At 31.7% G+C, this 21,461-nt stretch overlaps 2 protein-coding genes across 7 annotated transcripts in view; one reads left to right on the forward strand and one right to left on the reverse strand.

The window, feature by feature from the left end:
* LOC105223481 (Down syndrome cell adhesion molecule-like protein Dscam2) overlaps positions 1–21,461 on the forward strand; it is a 290,706-nt gene that overhangs the window by 107,718 nt on the left and 161,527 nt on the right. The window lies entirely within an intron of this gene.
* Positions 5,277–7,407, reverse strand: LOC105223472 (macrophage mannose receptor 1-like). The gene is made up of 4 exons (XM_011201206.4): positions 7,115–7,407; positions 6,507–6,562; positions 6,308–6,416; positions 5,277–6,238 (listed from the first exon to the last, which is right to left on the reverse strand). The coding sequence occupies exons 1-4, from the start codon at positions 7,185–7,187 to the stop codon at positions 5,982–5,984; spliced, it is 495 nt and encodes a 164-aa protein (XP_011199508.2). The 5' UTR covers positions 7,188–7,407; the 3' UTR covers positions 5,277–5,981.

Raw genomic sequence — 21,461 nt, forward strand, 5'->3', positions numbered from 1 at the left:
AGAAAAAAATTTAAATTCATCAAGCCTTACATTGAAAATGAAGCAAACTACAAATTAAAATTTAGAAAAGAATCAAAAAGTAATTTATTAAAAAAAATTAGTCAGATTTCTATTTACACCAACAATTCTAAAATTAAATTTAATAGATTGTTTTTTTAATTATTTGATTTTTTGGTGTAGATTAGATATAGGTTTCGAAAAATAACTACACACTTTCAATTAAATAAAACTGGAGTTTATTAAAAATTTATTCAAATTTAGCAAATTTTCCACAAAAAAATTAATAAATTAATCAAAAATAATAAAAAAACAGTAAAATAAATAAAATTTAAATTAAATATTTTATTAAATGAAATTTAAAATTCTTTGACAAAAAATTAAAATATAAATTTTTCTATTGATATTTTTTGTTAGTTGTTTTAATCTTTTTTTTCTTATTTTGAAATAATTTTTTTATTAATTGAATTTTTAATTTTAGGTTTAGTATTTTTGAAATCAATTTACTAAATCTAATTTTAAATTAAATAAAATTAATTACACTTCAAATTTAGAAAAAAAAAATAAAAAAACCTAGAATAAAAATATTTTAATGTTTTGTTAACGAATTTTATTTTGAAATTACTGAACTTTAAAATAAAAATTAGGATATTCATATAAAAAATTTACTAAAATTACTACAACAAAATAACACAGAAATAAAATTTAAAAACAAAATTGAAAAATCATTTCGAAATTAGAAAAAAAATTAATAAAAATGTGGGAAAAAAAAATTAATAAAAATTCAGAAAAAAAATTATTAAAAATTTGGAAAAAAGAAATCAATAAAAGTTTAGAAAAAATAAAATAAAAAAAATTAATAAAAATTTAGAAAAAAAAAATTAAAAAAAAATAATAAAAATTTAGTTTTTTTTTAATTTTTTGCTAAATTATTTTATATTTTAATTACGAGATTTTAAAAATATATAGAATACGTTATATAGAAACTGACTAAAATTCACCAAAAACAAAAAAATTTAATAAATAAAAAAAAACAGCAAATTAAAAATTGCATGAAAAATATTTTTTTTTTTTGGTTTGGGCATATTTTATTTCATAACTTTTATATTAAAATAAGAGGTTAAAAATGTATTTATTTTTTTATTTATTTTCTGTTTTACATTGCTCAGTTTACAAATTTACGAAACTTTAAAATAAAACTGCGGTTTATTAAAAAAAAAATATTTAAAAAATAAAAAACAAAAATAAATTAAAAAGATATAAAACAATTCGATTTTTCTTTAAAAAATTTGATTTTGAGATTATTAAATTTTAAATTAAAAATGAAGAGAATTAAAAAAATCATAAAAAAACCCCCAAAAAACTAATATTAAAAAAATTGTAAATTAAAAAACATTAAACAAAAATATTGTATATTTTATGTATTTTTAATATTTTCTTAATTTTTTTATTTTTTTTTTAAATATTTTTTTCTACTTTTTAAAAATTTTATTATTATTTTTTTTTATTAAATATGTATTTTTTTTTTTTTAATTTACTAAATATGTATTTTTTTTTTAATTTTTCGTTGTTGTTTTTGGCACTCAGCTTTAAATTTTTGGAATATCATACTATCTAGAGTGTCTCATATCATCTGTATAAAAAAATGTCGAACCGTTATAAATAGCAAAAAAATCTATTTCTAATCATTATACATATAAAAAACTAAACGCTAACTTTGTGTTAACAAAATTATTTAGTTTAAAAATAAAAGTTTAAAGAATGCTTTTATCAAATTGATTCACTGTACATTCGTTGTCCTGCCTCCAGCGCAAGCAACTAGTTTTTCCAAATGGCGTACACATATAAACATGAAGCCCCTATTATACTACAGCTATTTGGCACGTACACAGTTAACTGGAAATTTACTACTACTCCCACCTATTTCTATTCAATACACTTTTATGGGTAATGCTTTTCAATGTGCAAATTATGGCCACGCTGCTAGCCAAGTGGGCTTGAGCCCAGAATATTGTGCGTGGTTATTGGGAGAATGTTTTGATATTTTTTTGTTTGAAAATCCTTTGGCTTCGTGCTTAATATGGAATTCTATAAATATTATGATACTGAGAGGCTCCATATAACTCCAGTTTTAATCGAGGCGCTATGTCCGTAAGAATTTTGGAAAACACACTGCTAAGATCATTGATTTTATGGTTAATGGTCAACGTCAACTATGTTATGCTGATATATAGATTTTTCCTGATAATTTCATCTCACTATTAGATGATTATCGATTACAAATTTGTATTCAAAATTTCTCCAAGTAAACTTTCATGCTTAAACGAACTAGTGCTTTTGATTTGTTCTATGACATATGGCTATATTTCTAATGGAAACATTCTCAGAAGAAATTTTTAATGTAGTTCTTACGAGTCTTCTTTCTAATGGAACCATACTTAGAAAACAGTTCTAATGTGCATACATGGTTCTTACGTGTCAAAGCTGCAAATAAAATTTTGTTGCCTACCTTTAGGCGGGTTTTCTAAAATTTAAAATGTCAGTCTTTTTACTTTAAAAAATGAAATGAATCATATTTGTATATATCTTTGTAACAAAAAAAAACTTTGTATATCTGCGTACACTCAGTTCCATTGTTCATAAACACATTTATGGCATATTTTCGTTTACTTCACATTTTTTTAATTTGCTACTTAAAATATGAGCTCAACAAACAGCATGTTGCCCCATCCCCTTGCCACAAAAGTGGAGATAAGAAATTTTTCTCAAAATAATGGCGACATAAATAATAAACGCATGTGTAATACTTTTGAATATGGACGCAGCCTTAATGGCAAGTCAGTTGAGCATTTCACGCTGGCATTTGAGGCATACATTTGTGTGTGTGTTTCTATGTGAAAAGCGCAAATTTGTATGCGATTTGTGCAACCGCATGCGATTGTAGTATTTTGCAAGCATATTGTTGCCCACTATGCCATTTAAACACACACGCACACAAGCAATATAAGTGAGCCCACAAGGCGCGGTGGCAGCTACGAGGGGCAAATGTAAATATGCACAGTAGTCAAATGGCGCAAAAAGTTTCATAAAAAGCTTTTGTACTTGCGTGCTTGGGTGGGTGGAAGCTGTGTTGTCTGCTCTGTGCGAACCACTGGTGTGCGAGCGGTTGGTGGGGGGCGCTACTTGAAAGGGCACTAAAACTTTTACGGCACGCAGCAGTTGAAATTTAAATAAAATTATAACAAAGTGGTAAATTCTCGATACTTTCGGACGACGTGGCATGCATGCAAGCAACCCGATATTGCCGCTGTGCTGGTGTTTGTTGTTGCAACACATATGTTTATGCTTGCCGCACTTTAGCGTAGTTTGTATTTGAGTTTTGCTTGTCTCCTATATTTACGCCTTTTTGCCTTCCTTTTTCTTTGCTGCATTATTTTTGTGCTGTGTGCTTACTTTATATTGTGTTTGTTGTAACTGGAAAACAATAAAGTTTGCACAATGTTGCCAGATTGCATTGCAACACCACGTACACACACACATACGCACACAATACAACGCAATGCGTGTGCATCTCCGCATATTTTACACAAACATCATAAACATTTGTGTGTGTTTGAGTATGCATTCTGTAACCTAAGTTTGCTCTAGCCCAAGTAGTCCATATTGCAGCAACATGCTTGCCTTGCTATTCACCCGTTATTATTATTATTGTGTGTACATATGCGTGTGCATGCGTGCTAAAACTTTAAGTTTCATACTTGGTAAACTTTATTTTCGAAATTTTATTAAAAATTGAAATCAAAGAAAATGCAATAAGCTATTGTGCAGTCACAGCGCTGGTCATGTACATAACGGAAGTGTGTGGCATAGAAAACATAATTGATTGCAAGCGTAATATGAGTGCTGGGCATATATAGTTTCCATGAAAGTATTAAAAGTTCGTACTTTAAGCAATATGAATAATATTTAATAGCATAAAAGTACAAAAAAATTACAACAACAATAAAAACGTTAACTTAAGTTTCTATAAAGTTAAAATAATCCCCACAAAAAATAAATTTTCATACAAGAACTTGATTTATAAGGTTTGGTTTATATGGCAGCTATATGATATAGTGCTCCGATCTGAAGAATTTTCTTAAATGTTATGGCGTTGGCTTGGATAATAATCCTCGCCAAATTTCGTGAATATGTTTCGTCAAGCAAAAAAGTTTTCCATACAAGAACTTGATTTTGATCGTTCAGTTTGTGTGGCAGCTATACGATACAGTGGTCTGATCTAAAAAATTTCTTCGGAGATTATATTGTTGTCTTAAACAATAATTCTTGCCAAATTTAATATAAATTTCTCGTTAAATAAAAAAGTTTTCCATACAAGAACTTAATTTTAATCCATCAGTTTGTATGGAAGCTATAAGATATAGTGGTTCGATTTGAAAAATTTCTTTACATGTTGTAGCGCTGTCTTGGAAAATAATCCATGCCAAATTTCATGCATTTATCTCCTCAATTAAAAACTTTTCTATACAAGAACTTGATTTTGTTCGTTCAATTTGTATGGCAACTATATGATATAATCGTTCGATCTGAAACAGTTTTTCATATATTGTAGCATTATCTTAGACAATAATCCATGTGAAATTTCGTGCGTTTATCTCCTCAAATAAAAGAGTTTCTCATACCAGAACTTTATTTTTATCGTTCAGTTGTTTGTATCATATAGTGATATAGTCGTCCGATCTTCGGCCTTGTTTCTATTATTTTTTTGGGACATTTTATTTGAGTTCACATGTGTCAGTTTTCTATTTAGTATTTAGTCTATTTAGTATTCATGCCTAAATGTAGGCAACATTGTACTTTCGGAAATCTTCTTCATTTAGGAATTTAACTAAATATTCATCTATTACTCGAATTACTTAAGACCGTTCTTCTTGCTTTCTTTCTTGCAAAAGCATTTTCATTAGTGTCACTTATGGTCAGGCATAGGCGTGGTGAGATCATTGCTTTTTCTTCTAAACTAACCCTTAACTTTGCATAATTTTTGACGTCTTAGCCGAGATTATTATTCATTCTTCCTTGTCATTCGTTTTTCAAGTCCTAATTGCGTTAATTTCAAGGCTTCTAGGGTTTTCTGTGCACTATATATTGCCTGTGCCTTTGAGTATGCAATGTATTTTGGAATATGAATGCGCGCACGAATGTATACTTCTACCAAAGCAAAACTCATAGACTTTTTAAGAATGTATTGAGTTGTCGCGGCCCACGAACTTCAAAAATAAGTAGCTCCTTGGTAAGAAAAGCTAAGCAAGTTTAGCTTTATTTAATTAAATTATCGTTTATCCAGCAATAAAACTAGGAATTTTATATATAAGCATATCAAAATCGGTCGAACGGCGTTAAATTTACTGAAGTTCCTATACTCAAGCGGTTTCCTCATTCCTTATTACCCTCCGCCCACTTTTATGCGCTACTTAAAACCCACAGCTATATGCGCATATATGCATATAAATCTGATCCACTGCAGTTCACTTCCTTCCGCCACACTTCACTGCTCTTCACCTACGACTGCACTCATTCCGGCTCCTGCTGCAACGTGGCTTATTATGCGCCAGTGCCGTTGGCAGCGCTGACCACAGCCGGCCACAACGCCGCTGCGCATTTTTGTTTACTTGTAAGCATACATTTGCGCTGCATTCCATACCATTCCACTTGCTTGCTCTCTGGGCCATTATGCCACTTGTGCGCAGCCAATTAACTACTTGAAAAAATCAACTACCCAACCGCTCCTTCAGCTAGCGTTGCCTTTAGTTGCTGAAAGGGGGCGCATATTTCAATTTTTTCGGGGTTTCCTTTTAATTCAGCAATATTTAATTTAAAAATTCAGAAATAATGTTAATTATAAATATTTAATTTACTAAAAACAAAGTGTTAACTCCCCCTCTCGTACGAAAATTAGAAAAAAAAGAAATAAATATTTTTTATAATTAATCTTTCATACGCTCACAAACAAATAACCGTTTAGTATCGCAATTTTCTATGGACCAACGTCCAAAACCACCATCGCCGAATTGTATACAGCCGCCGCTTTCAATATGCACCGGTTGCTCATTTAGCCAGTGTGTATAACTAAATGCCTTGCCCGTGCCCTCCCACTCATAAGTACCTGGCTGTGTTAGATCGTTGCCACCGCTCCAATATATAAAAGCACGATCTGCCTTATTAACCGTTGTTTGGAAGAAATCTATAAAAGTAATTTATTTGCATTTTTTCTTATAATAATTACAACAACAAATGTTCAATATGCGCCTACCGTTGGCAAATAAAAACATATGCAAAGCTATGAGCTTTCGCTGTGACTCGAGTGAGACCAAATTGGCTGTGTGCTCACGGCATATATCGCGTGCATCCTTCCAGGTTTCCTAAGATTTATGATTTTACGGAAGAATTAAAAAGAGTATAGTAATAGTTTGGAACCTCTTTGCTTTTTGAGTAATTTCTTTATCACTTACCGTGGCTTTGTTGAATATTATGAACTCGTCATAATCCGTTCTAAAAACGTGGATGTCTGTTTGAAAAAAAAAATATATATTTTCGTGTTATTTTTTTTTAACTTTTGTTGTTATCTTTTTTAGTTTTTAAACTTTTTGCAATACAAAACTTTTTTTGTTTTATTTTAACAATTTTATATTTCAGCTTATGCACTCGTGGCCACGCAAACCTTACCACTATACTTTCTTAAATTTTTTTGGCCTTTTTAATTCAATTTAATTTCAATAAAAAAAAAAAATTAAATAAAATAAAATGTCTATTTCAATTATAGTGTAAATGAATTTAATTTTAAAAAAATATATACTATATAATTTTTCATCGCTTGTCAGTCTCTTACATTTCGTGGTCATTTTGTAAAGCTCACTATCTTTCAATTGATTTATCTATAGCTAAATGTGGTTTGTTTTTAATTTTTAATATTTTTTATAAATAACATGTCTTATTTCTGAATGAAAAATTTCTATACCGCAAAAGTTGCCGCTATAAAGTTTAGTCAAATATGCGCAATACTTGAAAATTTTGAGTGGTAAAGTTTGCGTGGCCACAAGTGTATTTCGTACTCAAGTACCTGTGTTCTGTGAAAATGCATAGCGGTATAATAAACAGCTTATGAAAATTCGCTGAAAAATATTTCCAATCATTTTTCTATGCTTTGGCACTACATAACAATTCTGTTTAAAATTCACTCGCTAACTGAAATATATTTTCACTATTTGATTTTGAATTCAAATTCATAAATTTACATGCACATACTCCTCAACTGCAGCAAATCAGTATAAATTCATTCGAAACGCTTCGATTATAATAGCTGTGAATATAATGAAAAATTTATTGTTTAACATCCCTGCAGTGAAGGCAAGTAGTTGCAGTTGGCAATTGACAGATTTTGGTTAGAAATGTGTCAGTTTCATACTAGTTGAAAAGAAAACACTAAACCATTTCTAGCACATCATATGAAAGCTAAAATTTATCTATATACGATTTTCGATAAACGATATACCAATTATTGCGATATTAGATCTCTTCGATATCATTTTTAGTACGATATTAACTGAAAGATTTCGGCCATAATTATAAAAGTTGCCTACTAGTTCAAAAAAGACACAAAACAGACTTCTTTAGCTTAGGAATATAATCAGAATATAGCGATGTTTATAGTAACCCATACACCGGTTATAATAATCTTATTTTTGGTTAACATTATTATAGTACAATTGACATTTTCCTTCAAAACAGGGTGCAGTCTCGGGGATTATATGCTCACTGTCCTAAAATTTCTTACCAATAACTGTATTAAACTGAATTTTCTAACATTCTCTGCTATACTAATGCTAAGTAAATAGTCTAATAATGCTAAAAAAATTGTATAATAACTCATGCGTAGTGTTTCACAATTCGATCAAGTTAACTACTTTTCGGACTAGTTCAATTTTCGTAGGAAAACTAGTTCCTAACTAGTCTCTTTTGGTACGTTGAAGTAGTGAATGCATAGTATTTCCAACTCATTTCGATGAAATCAGCTACTTTTCGGACTAGTTCAATTTTTGTTCGAAAATTAGTTCCTAACTAGTCTCTTTTGGTAAGTTCGATTAATGCTAGGAGCTGCTTGTTGTAGTTAAAATGATATTTTTCACTATTAGGAGTGTTTCACATTTCGATCAAGTCATATATTTTCCGGACTAGTCCAATTTTAGTTGAGAAACTAGTTCCTAACTAGCTCTTTTGATATGTTCGATTAATGCTAAACGCTGCTCGTGGTAAAATATTATTTTCCTGCAAAAGCATGGATTGTTTAGTATAACTGCCACCTCTTGTGACTGTGTTATCTCACAAACTCGTCATCAACATTGCTAGTATTGGTATTAACTTATTTTTGACGCTCTCAGTGCATATTGTTTTTGAATGCCACTTCACTTATGACATACATATGTCAGCATGTAACGTAGTAAGCACACAATGATAAATAAAACAGTTTATTCAATTATCTTTAGATAATGTTTTTCACAGCTGCCGCCACACAGTTTTCGTTGAATTTGCATACAAATCGATTACGTCACTTGACATTTACTTGTAATTTGCATAAGCGCGTCCACACATGCGTTTTACCTGTACCTTGTACATGCATGTATGTGTTTCTTTACAATGAAGCACATGTGGTTGCTTGAATATTTTGTAAAATTCTTAACTTTTGCTGTGTTTATTTGGTATTTGCAAATATTTGCTTATCAGCTGCTCTGACGTTGTTTTACTGCACTGCCGACCAGCAGGTTTGTTGAAGCGATCGAAGAATATTTAAAGATTTTAAGTTGAACGTCAACTGATTAGTAAGAATTTATTTGATTCTATGTGAGTGCTGCGAGTTTAATTGAAATTTGTTTTCATGAAGATATTTAAGTCATAAGAAGATAAGAGAAAACTATTGAAAGGCATTACACAAATAAGAATAAATGAATTTCAATGAGAATAAATAATAATTAAAAAAAATCGGGGTTCAAGTAAATTACCCGAAACTTCATAAAAGAAAACATATTCGAATTTAATTTTTTCTGAAAAATTTTGCTATTCCTGAACGAACTTTCGTTGTTGAAGAAATTAAATTTGTATGACATATTTTTTGTGAAATTTCAGTAAATTTATTTGGACAGTAAATTAAAAAAAAAGAATGATTTAATATATAATATCTTAATATAAACTTTTTAAAAATAAAAAGAATACCATTAAAATCGCATTTGCTGCACCAAAGCTGATTTGGTTGCGAATCGAACAGACTACTGCCATAAATAACCATTCCAATTAGGTAATAACAAGTGATCTATGCTCTTGACAAATGCATTTTAAGGGGAATTACCTTATTTCAATGCAATTATTGTCTAGAAGAAAGCAAATTTCCTTAAGCAAAAGTATTTTATGTTTGATTTTTATTATTTCATCTGACAAAATTTGTCTAAATGGTGAAATAATGTTGCCAGAAAGTGGGTCATCCTTTCTACTTAGACTAGGGTAGATAATTTCTGAAAACACAAAAAAAAAAACAGTAGATGGAAAAGCATTGGAAACGTAGGATAAAATAATAAGAATGAAAGTAATAATACAGGCAACCTGATGTCTGGAAAAAAGAAAGAATGGGGTTGAATTTTTTAGGGTTAAAAAATGTTTATGTCGATTTCCAGCGAAAGTACGAGTCCTATGGAAAATAATTAGATATAACTTTTGTATATACATGCTTCTTCCTGACATAACCTCAAAAAAGTACTTTTTTAATATTTTATATTTATAAAAAAACATGAAATACGACTTCCTGACAATCACTTTATCTGACTTATGTTTTTCGTGAGGCCTGCTTTCGTATTTCTAATTTATTTCAGAATATATTCGTTATCATCGAATGATCTGAATTTCAAATATGTTAAATTTTTAGTCAATATTTCAGGAATGCATAATTGATTTGACCGAAAAATGAATATCCCCTATCAAACGTGCAGAGTTATTATTATTTTATTTTTTATTGCAAATTTTTTTATGTAGAAATTAGAATCTATCTCAATAGACCAACACTGTCTTTTTTCTAAGCTTGTTTGCTTTTATACTACAGCAACTAGTTGTGAGTCTCCTTTTATCAATTTAACCCTAGACATGCTTTATAAGTCTATTCGACTAATAATCATCGTGTTTTGCAACCAGTAGCAAAAAAGCAAAGCCTTTCAAGGGTCAAAAATCATGAAATAAAGCGAATCACATAATGCATTATTCAGATAATTATGACTGTTAATTTAAAGTCTTTATACCAATAAATTTTTTGTTCATTAAAATAAATAAATTTCAGCGTTTTATTTTGATTTGTGAGTGTATATTTTCATACTATATTCTCAATATCAACAGTCTTCAGTGAGGCCAATATTGTAAAGTGGCGGCTCGAACACACAAGTGGTATAAATTGTATAAGCTGGCCTAATGGAAATGGAATACCGAGCAGCAATATAAACCCACCCAACCTTGTAAAGTGGAGAATCGAACATACTATTGGTATAAATGGTACTGGCATAATAAAATAAATATATTTTAATTTTACCAAATATCTTGCCGAAATTTGGCATGGATTATTGTCCAAGTCACGCTATAATATTTGAAGAAATTCTTCAGGTCGGACTATTATACCATATAGCTGCTATACAAGCTGAACGATCAAAATCAAGATCTTGTAAGGAAAACCTTTTTATTTGACGAAACTTGGCACGGACTTTGCCAGGGCAACGCTGCAATATTTGAAGGAATTCTCTAGTTCATTGCTTAATGTACTTAGCCCGAACCTTCGACTTTAAATTAGAGTACTTTCAACATATTTTCTTGTAAAAATTATTTACCCAGTATGAAATCACTCATATGTCATTAAGTATTTATTTACTTGTTCCTCAACTTCTAACGGTTATTATTTTTTAAATTTTGTTTAAATTTTCTCTCCCGATACCGGAATAATTGGCTTTCGATACGACGCAATTGTTTTATTTCTTTGAAAACATCAATTTTTCCGCAGACTCCATAGACATATTCATACATACATATATGGCTTATTGATTCCACATATGAAATATTACGAAATGTAATATTCCATTTCTCCAATAGACAAAAATTTTGAGAATGCTATATCTCCAAAGCAACATACAAACATATGCGCAGTATTATTCTCCCGGCAACATCTTTAATTTCAAATATTTGCCTAATCAAGTTACAACATAAAACTCACAAACGCACTTACATAATGTGCTGTGGAGCATAATTCAACAAACGAAAGCATATATATTGCGAATAACAGTCAAATATATATACATATGTATGCATCTACTACGCACATAGCTTTGAGTGCTGCGGCGTATTGTTGCCTGCTAAGCGGCTTTTTTTTTCTTGCTTGAGCCGTTGGTAGGCAGCTGCCAGTTTGTGTTGGAAGCTGCCTCCAGCACCCAGCTGTACTATGCTACTCCATTCAGCCTCATTTAATAGCTACTTTTCGCAAGCTATTTGCTTACCCGCCTCCGCCGCACGCTCTCCATTGCTGACACACTTCAAGCTTGTGTGCGTATTGCCTTGGCGGCTGCCTTTACTGCTTTACTGATGTGAGTAGAGGGTGCTGCGAGGAAGAGTGCTTAGCTAAAAATTTCCTGCTAAAAGGGAAAACTAATAGCTTGTGCCTTTGCTTTAGCGCCCCTCAAGCCTCTCGAGCATTGCTGCTGTACAAACAGCATTTTCCTTCGCTCGCCGCATTCATTAAAATATTGTTGATGTCCATTTCGACGCTCGTCGGGAGTCATCGTCAACAACAGCTGCTACCGATTGTCAGGGCAATCAACTTGACTGCTTAACGGTACTTTTCATGGTTTTATTATAGTCGCTTGGTGTTTAAATTGTTACTGGTTTGTTCGTTTCCGTACATTCCGTACTAAATTTTGCTTTAAAGGTTAGGGTATGTACATAGTTTCAACGATATTTAACTGGTGTGTGAGGGTGTATATGAGGGGTTCTTCCCTTTCCCTAGATCGCCTGGAAATTTCACGTTGGGGTTGTATATATGTATGCAGTTATTGTTTTTTAAATATGCTCTAAAAATTAAAAGAACCTTAGTAGGAATTTAGAAATCCCCCTGGTTATCAAACTAATATTTCGGCCTGAGAGCCGTTTAGGTTCTCTCACAAGGTTTGAGGTTAAGGATGTCAGTAAATCATCGTCTAAATTAAAGCTCTTTGTATTCCACTAATCGACTAATCGAACTGCCCCAGTAGAACGACTATTTGAATAATCGCAATGTTATGACTATTGAAAGTTTCTCGAACCAGTCATCTCTCTTATTGGCCGGTAAGGCTCTGACGATACTGTTGATTATTACTCGTTATCCAACGAAAACTGAAAATATAATCAGTGTTGAGTTGTTTAGACGAAGAGACCGAAACCCATATTATCGTCTTCCTCGGATTCCGACTCCTCCTTTTTGGCTTCTTCCTACTTTTCGGCTACAGCGTCAGCACCAGCAGCTGGAGGCATGGCAGCAGCAGCAGCAACAAACTTGCTGGGGTCCTTGATGAACTCCTTGGTGGTACCAGCTTCCTTGAAGTCCACTTCGCTGGCATGCAGATCTTCGGGCTTGATGTCCAAATCTCACCTGAGATAATAGAACCAGAGTCGTACACTTGAGTTATGGCCAAACCATACGAGAAGGACTGGACGGATATTAAATTAAGGTTTTCTCTAGTGGGTCAGCTTCTTATGTAGGACATCACGGTACAACTACTTATCTAGGGCTAAGATGCCTTGTATAAACGATTATTATTTCCAAGTACAGATATGATATGATATGAATTGAAAGGAATTTGAAGAGAAGCCTATATCCTAATATCAGAAATATACAAAACTTCATACTGAGAAATTACAGAACAAAGGTTCGTTCTTAAGCTCGATTTGAGATGATAGGGTTAAACGGCCAAAAAGTGTGTTAATTTTGTATTCTATTTCCTTAGGAATTTTTACTGACATATATATTAAGTAAAAGAAAAATATCATTCCCATCCGTGAACCCGAAATAATTAGCAATTTCTAAACAGCAAAAACAAAATAAAGTGTGCTCTCAATTTAGATCAAGGCGCGAAAGTCCATTCATTCAAATGAAAAACTGCGAAAAAAACACAAAAAAGCCATGCACTCTTTGCTTTGATCTGGCAACCCCACGCAAGCGCAAGATTATTACCAAGTTGCTTTATCACAAAAGATTCCCCAAATAACCTGGATAAGAGATGAAAACCAATTCGTGGCAATCAACAAAGCTACAAATGCGAAAAATGGGCCAAAATAGCAAACAAACGAAAAGCAAAAGAACGGTATTTACAGAACAGAGCAAAACAAAACAAATGCGTGCAAAAGAAAATGAAAAGAAAAAAGTGAAATGTACGAACAAAGAAATTGCCTACTATAGAAGGATTCAAAGCGATAAGAATTGAAAAATAGCAAAACATTGAGAAAAAATTGGCAAAGCAATAATAGCAGCTGTTAGCTTGCAGCTTAGAAAAGGCAACGACGAGCAACGAGCGCGCGCGAAATACACGCTTTCCAGCGCTAAACGCTTTCGGCCGCAACTCAAGTGAAAGAATAATAATCATCGCGGGGTGGTGTGGGTGCAAAGCGCACAAAAACAGAGTAAAACAAGTGCCAAACAAAGCCACACAACAAAAGCAATAGCAACAACAGCGCAATAAAAGGCAGTAAATGGAGCAGAAATTGCCTGCGCCTGCCTGGAAGGTGCGCGATTGTGCTTAATTGCCAAAAATGTGCGCTGGGCATGATGATGTTGATGATGTAGCTGGAGCGCGTGATGGCATGCTGATAAACCATATTGTTTTGTTGTGTGGCTAAGGTATCTGAATTGCCAAAGATGAAAAGTGTTTGAGTATTTGAGGTTTTATTGGAGGGCAATTGAGGTACAAATATGTATGGTACAGATTGTAGCTGTTTTTGTGAAGGTGTTTGTTTGAGTTGCTGTGTGTGCATAAATAAACTATACTTATTGTTGTAGTAGTTTCAACCTAATAGAATTCTATAATAATAATTACTACGTGGAATTTAATGAGAAAGGTTCGATTCGAGCAAGAACGCGTTTCATACCCAAAATATCCACCGAAAATTCTTGCCATCTCTCTGCCGCTTTCCTGACGATTTTCAAGCACCATACCCTTCACTTTTTTAATATTTTTATTATTTTTTATTTCATCGAAGGCCGTAAAGAACGAGACATGTCTTCAACGATCTCTCGCCAGCCTTTGAAGGCTTTGAATCACTAGTACACTTACAGATTTTTAATAGGTGGTAACTCTGTTTTAAAGTTTAACTTAAAATAAACTGAAATATTTTTTGTCTAATATCGGATTTTCGTTTAAATATACACATTAAAGTGGCACGTTTATACTTTAAGAATGTGGCAGCACTGTCAAAAATAGATTTTTTCTAATCTTTCATTAAAAAAAAATTTAAAATATTATTATGCTGCTAGTTCATAGAAATATTTAAAGAAATTTAATTTTTTAAACAGCTGGCAACTCTGTTCAGAAAGTTTTCGACTTAAAGTTCTCAAAAAAGCTCCCATTTGATGTACATTTATATATGTTGATATAGAATTTATTTATAAAACAGTTGACAGCTCTGCTCAGAAGCTTTTCGACCTGAAGCATTCTTAAGCACCAATTTATCACCCTGTATTGTGGTAATATCATGTAAAATCGTACTTTATTACTTGAATTCATTCTTTGTTTTTATGCGGCAACGCTAACCTAGTTTTGGTCATAATTTTCCATTTAAAAAAATTTAAATTGCTTATTTTGCTGCCAGTTCTTAGAAATATTAAAAGAAATTTTATTTTTAAACAGCTGGCAACTCTAGATAAACTAATTTTTGGTCCAAGCTTTTGTAAAAAAAGGAAATTTTTCATGTTAGATGTTTATTCCTTACATATGTTGACAAAATATTTATTTTTAATAAGTTGGCAACTGTGTTTAGTATTGGTTTGACCTAAACTATTCTCAAACATCAGTTTCAGACGCTGTTTTCAAAAATTTTATGTGAAACATATAGATATTAGCTTAATTTTGATATTTTTAGAATATGGCAACTCTGGCAAAACTCACTGCGTAATTTTTCTTAAAATACGTGAAGTATTTCCCTTTTGGTGTGTATTTTGTTCAGATCCTACGTATTGAGGATAAAAAGAATTTTTTGTAAGTTGGCAACCCTGTTCAGAAAATTTTGAGCCTAATGCCTTCACAAATATCAGTTTCAGACACTGTATTGTGGTATTTTGTGTGAAATTTATAAATATTTGCTATATTTTGAAAATATGGCAGCTCTGCCACAACTTTTTTTTTGTAACTTTTCATAAAAAAACTGAAATATCTCCCTTTTGATGGCTATTTTTATCAAAAACTTATGCATTGAGGAAAAAATTATTTTTTTGTTAGTTTGGCAACTCTGTTTAGAAGAATTTTTCATACTATAATATACATTGTTGTTTTAATTAAGTTTTAAATCAAATGTGTGAACTCTAGTTAAGCCATATTATAATCTAATATGTACTGCTGGAAAATATTTTTAAAATTTTTATTTGAGTTATTTTCATTATTACAAATTAACATATTGATTAAAATTTTATTCTGTAAGCAGTTGGCAACTCTTGCAAAAATATTTAAAATTAATATATCTTTATTAGCAGTTCATTAATTTGTTTTCTTTTTTTTTCTCATTTCAGGTAAGTTCTATACATGCTCCACAAACGAATCCACAGAAGTTTGGTTATATAAAAATATTGTAAGTGATAAATAACTAAGTGACCCATAATTCTCAAAACACATACATAGACAAAGTCCATATCTATCATTTATTTATTTTTTATTTGAACAGTTAAATTTAGCTTCATGTAATTTGTGAATATCAAAATTTATATGCATACACCTACAAACATATTCGGAAAAGTTTTATGGCGCTCCAGTGACCGGCACGATAACACACGGTTGACCTTAAATTTAATATAAAAAAATCGTAAATTACAAACTAAACTTTTTAAAGTGTGCCAAAACAAACCCTAATCCTTTTAGTCCCACCAAAACAACAAGAACAACAGCAACAACAGTGTCAGCACTGTATCATAATAATAAAATAAAAGTTTGACTGTCTGCCCGAACGCCATGAACCGCAGTGTGAAGAAGCATTTAACACCAATGACCACATTAGAATGTTGGGTGAAGTTGTTTTTTCTTATTGTTGTTGCAATGGTTGTACGCACAGCTGACCGCTTCAGCATATTAACGCCGTAGCTGACAACAAGACGACGACCCCAACAACAAGCACCGACGCACCACAATACAGTCAACCGACCGGCCATTGAGTTGGTCTGCCAACCGAGCGGCGTGTGCGAGTTAGCCGCAAACGCTCGGCCGAGTGTGTCGTGTGTCCTGCATCCTGTGTCCTGCGCCTTCCTGCCAGCCCATACGTGCAGCATTTGCAAGTTACCAAGCGAATAATCAAAATACAAGCGGAAATGCAGAACTTTTTGGCAACAAAGTTGTTGTAATAACAGTTTTTCGAGAGTTGTGCGGCTGTGGGTGGTTGGTTGAGTGTGTACGCCACTCACTGACTTTTGGCAACAAATGTGCGCTTGTTCAAAAGTTTTTTTGTTTTCGCTTTTTTGTTGTTTTGTTTTTCGCATTTATTTGCTTGCAGGCGGCAGCAAGGGTGTTAAGTAAAAGCAAAACTTTTCGTGTAGCCCAATGCCCTTTCGCATCGAAAGCTAACCGAAGGCTTCGAAACTGTGCGCAAAAGTCCCAAAAGGCAGGCCCAAAAATGCAAAAAAAAGGAACAACAACAAAAATACAAAAAGGTTACCCCAATTGTGCGGTGTGGCAGCTAACTAAACTCCTTTCCTCTGCGGTTTATTGCGTTAGTGTGCCACGTAATTGCTGCGTTGCACGTGCACACACACAGAAACATAAACACATATGTAGTATGTACGTGCCTGGCTACAAATTAAGTTCTTCCGCTTAAGTTGGCAAATGTTGCCAGATCGTTTGTGTTTTTCGCGTTTTGAAAATATCATTTTTTTTTATATTTTTTTGTAATATAGTTTATATTGTTTTGAAATATTTTTATTAACATTTTTTTTTATAATTTTTTTTAATTTTATTTGGTTTAGTATTTTTTTAATTAAAATATTTTTTTTATTTTACATATAATATGTATATATTTTTTTATTTTTTTTATTTTTTTTTTTATTTTTAGTTTAAAATATTTTTTTAATGATTAAAATTTTATTTTTTTTAGTAATTTAAATTTTTTTTAATGTTTTGGTTTCTTATTTTTTATATTCTCTTTAAAATTCATTATTTATTTATTTGTTTATTTATTTATTTTCTGCCATTTTCCCAGAAGCATTTTCAATGCAATGTTTTTATTTTGAGCTTTTTTTAATTTATTTCTTTATTAATTTTTTCATTTAAAATTTCGTTTTTTTTTATATATTTTTCTAAATTTAGTATATCGTGTTTTTAATTTTTGTTTGTATTCCATTTATAATTCATTATTTAATTTTTTATATTTTCAATTTTTTTGTTTTTTTTTATTTTTGTTTTTTTTTATTTTTGTTTTTTTTTATTTTTGTTCCGAAGGACAATTTTTTTTAAATAGAATGTTTTAAATTTTTATTTTTAATTTTTTATTTTCATTTTTAATTTTTTATTTAATTTTTTTTTTTAATTTTTTTTATTTTATTTATGAGAATTTATTTTTTAATTTAATATTATATTGATATATTTTATTTTTGATTAATCTAATTTTTACATTAATTTTATAATTTATTATACAAATTTTTAATTATTTAGTTAATATTTTATTACTCCAAGAACCATTTTTTTAATGTTTTATATTTTCGTTTTATTTTTAATTTTATTTATTTTAATATTTTTTATTTTATTCATTATAATTTAATTTTTTTATTTAATATTGTTTAGATTTCTTTTCTTTTTTAAATTTATTATATTATTTATTTTTTAAATTTTATTTTCATATTTTAATTCTCCAAAAAGCATGAATTTTAATTAAACATTTATATTACTCATATTCCACTGTTGTTTTTATTTCCTATTTTGGTGCGCTTTCATTTTCTTATTGCCTGCCAGCCAGCCCACAAGTGCATCCATAAAAGTTTTGCCTGCAGCAACATAATTCAGTAAAGCAAAATTAGTGTGTTGCATGCCACAACAAAAAAAAAAACAGCAAGAAACACACATAGGCAAAATTTTCATATTCTTTATGACCCACTTGAGAAGCAGTCGCATTCCAGTGAACTTTGCATGCATACAAACACATGTTTATATATTTTATTCACTTTATGTTGCAAAACTCACTGACGTCACTGCTGTTATTGCCGCCCCTAACGACGCCGTGACTTCCATACATTCATATATACACACACACACACTCACTCACATGTAAATACATACATAACTACGACGTCTGGTAGAAAGTAAAATAATTTCAGTAAAGTAAAAGTTAAATTACAAAAAAAAAGTAGTAAAGTAGAAACAATCCCTTGTAGTCGAAAAGTTTTCGTGCGCATATACCAAAAAAAAATGCTAATTCCGAAAACTTGTCGGAAATTAAATTCACAATTGTATTCATCATCGTTAACTTGTGTACCGCTGACGCGAGCAGAGTGGGTTGCTTACGCGTTGTGGGCGCGGTTTGGGTTGCTACAAAAGGATACTGGCATTAAATATATATTTGCAAAGGGAAATCGCATAGAAAAATTAAACAATTTAAGTGGTTAATTAGCGTGAGGGATTGTTGCCGTGGCACTGTTGCACTGCCACGGCGTTCCGCTGGTTGCTGCTTTGAGTGTGTGGTTCTGCGAACTTCTACTTACTTTTGTACTTAATTCGAAAAGAGCTTAAAATGTATATTTATTGCATGAGTATTTCAGTAAAAGGATATAAATTACATTCGAGTTTAATCAGATTTGATTTTTGCTCACCATTCCCAATAAGGATATTTCAAGGAATATTAGTTGTTTAATATTTAGTATATCTTATATAATACTTAAAGTATTTCCATTTATTTGCACTCGAATCGCACTTGCCTAAAAGCCTTCATGGAATATGTGTCTAAGCTGCTTAACGAGCAAATTACTCACAAATTCCTGGAATTGCTGACGGATATGAAAAAAACTGCACGCTGCGCTGTCGTAATAACCTTTTGTATGAAAATAGTATAAGCGTGTACAAAATCTTTCAATATATATAAATGGCATATAAGTAAAGGGTGATCAATTTTGAGGCTCCCTACTTTTTAAAGAAAATACACAAAAACTTCAAAATTTGGTGAGGAATATTTATTATCATTCGAAAGGCATTTATTTGAAGGTGTGGCTACATCTTAGATGGTCCATCCGTTGTGTCTAATTTTCGATGACTTGTTCGAGCATTTCGACTGTTAACTGGCAAATGACATGCGTGATGGTTTGCTCCAAGGCCTGATTCGAAGCGGATTTGACCGCCAAGACTAAAGACTTTACATATCCCCACAGGAAAAATCTTACGGAGTGATGCCACAGATCTTGAGGCCAATCGACCGGTCCAAAACGTAAAATTGTCTGCTCACCGAAGTATTCTCTCAATAAATCCATTCGTTGACGTTATGTATGGCAATTTGAGCTGGCAATTTGTGACGGTTAAGTTCTCACTGGCATTATTTTTGAAGAAATATAAACCGATGATTCCACCAGCCCACAAACCACAAATGGCAGCTCTTGAAACTTTGTGGGTTGCTCTTCGTCCCAAAGGCGGTAATTTTGTTTGTTTAGATAAACACTGAGCCTCATCGCTGAAGACATTTTGGTTCGAAAACGTCTTTTTGGAACTTTTCAAGAGCCCGTAGAGCGAAACTATGTTGCTTTGGAGGGTCGAGCGACTTCATTTCTTGTACAAGCTGTATTTTGTATGCTTTCAATTTAAGATCTCTTACTTTGACAACCCAAAAAATCCAAATCTACCAGATTTTTAAATTGTGATATTTATAATATCATATTGTACATATGTGTGAATTGAATACTAACTTCAGATTATTTTAAATGAAGTGTTAATAAACTCGCTAACTGAAACAATTGCAAGTAAATAAATATTCGCTTCCAATGTTTCCGGTGCAAGGCCGGCGTGAGAGTGCCGCCATGTCGCTTATAAGCAAATATGCAAATTTTCATTTCACACGTCAAACAACCAACGAGAGCGCAGAGCGTTGTTGCTTACTTTCCAAAGTAACGGAAATGCATGTAACTATGCAGCTATATTACAGCTAAAGAAAAATATTATAAAATAGCAATTTGAAACCAAAAAAATGCATTTTTCTATTGACAGTGTGTTTTTCATTGTGCTGTAAAAATATAAAAATCATAGTTCAACTTTACAAGTCACAATAAATGAGTAATGCAACACAATACCTATACTTCTATATGTATGTATATATGTTTGTATGTATGTGCATACAATATGCAATAAAGTTACAATTGCATTCGAACACACAAATCAACAGGCAGCTGCAATCAAGCAAACAATCTGCAACGGCAGGCGAACGTGAGCGAATGAATTAGTTTCGCTTTCAAATTGAAAAATTACACACGAGCATTGCGCTGCTGCATTGGAATTGAATTGAATTGTGCAACAGTGGCACGTTGCAAGTTGTTGTGTAAAAGAAAAGTAAAAATGTGGCCATAGAAAGGCGCATATATAGATCTGTTATATACATATATTTATTTACTTATATAGACCCAATATATCCATATATACAATATATACAACAAATATCCTATACATTTATTCATTTATATTTATATACCTTAACACTCCCTCACCTAACAACGCTTTGCAGCGTTGCATGACGTGGCAACGCTGATAACGTTAATAATAATATGTTGGCACTTTGTATGGCTGTACAGACTATGCTGGTGCCATTTATTGAACTGCTCTCGCATACAATGGGTGCAGTTACCTCCACAAAAGGCAAAGCTAACAAGCCACTGCTGATTTATTTGGTAAAGGTGAAGCCATAGAGGCGCGAAGTTATGAAATTTATTATGTTAAAAAAATATGGAAAAGTGTAGGGAAAATTGTGGTGAAAAGTAAAAGTAAAAGGGAGTTCAATTGCTGGTTCAAATTTCAAATAAATACCTATAAATTTTTTTTCATGAATGTGAAAGCGCGAAAATGTGGGGGCTAATAAAATGGCTGGTTTAAGGGGAGAGCTGCTTTAGAAGCTTCAAAAAATCGAAGCAGGCTCCCCCTTAAGCATTTAGATAAAAAACAGTATTATTTTGTGTTTAGTTCGATACTTCAACATTCCAGTGA

Source organism: Bactrocera dorsalis, chromosome 1 (genome assembly GCF_023373825.1).
Source record: "Bactrocera dorsalis isolate Fly_Bdor chromosome 1, ASM2337382v1, whole genome shotgun sequence".
Lineage (NCBI taxonomy): Eukaryota > Metazoa > Arthropoda > Insecta > Diptera > Tephritidae > Bactrocera > Bactrocera dorsalis.

What these genes read in the sequence shown, in the direction of transcription:
- LOC105223472 (XM_011201206.4), bottom strand. Translation starts at nt 7,187, where the DNA reads ATGATTGGAAATATTTTTCAGCGAATTTTCATAAGCTGTTTATTATAC. An exon ending in TAATATTCAACAAAGCCACG is followed by an intron (nt 6,417 to 6,506) that starts GTAAGTGATAAA and finishes CATAAATCTTAG; the next exon opens with GAAACCTGGAAGGATGCACG. An exon ending in TATGTTTTTATTTGCCAACG is followed by an intron (nt 6,239 to 6,307) that starts GTAGGCGCATAT and finishes TTACTTTTATAG; the next exon opens with ATTTCTTCCAAACAACGGTT.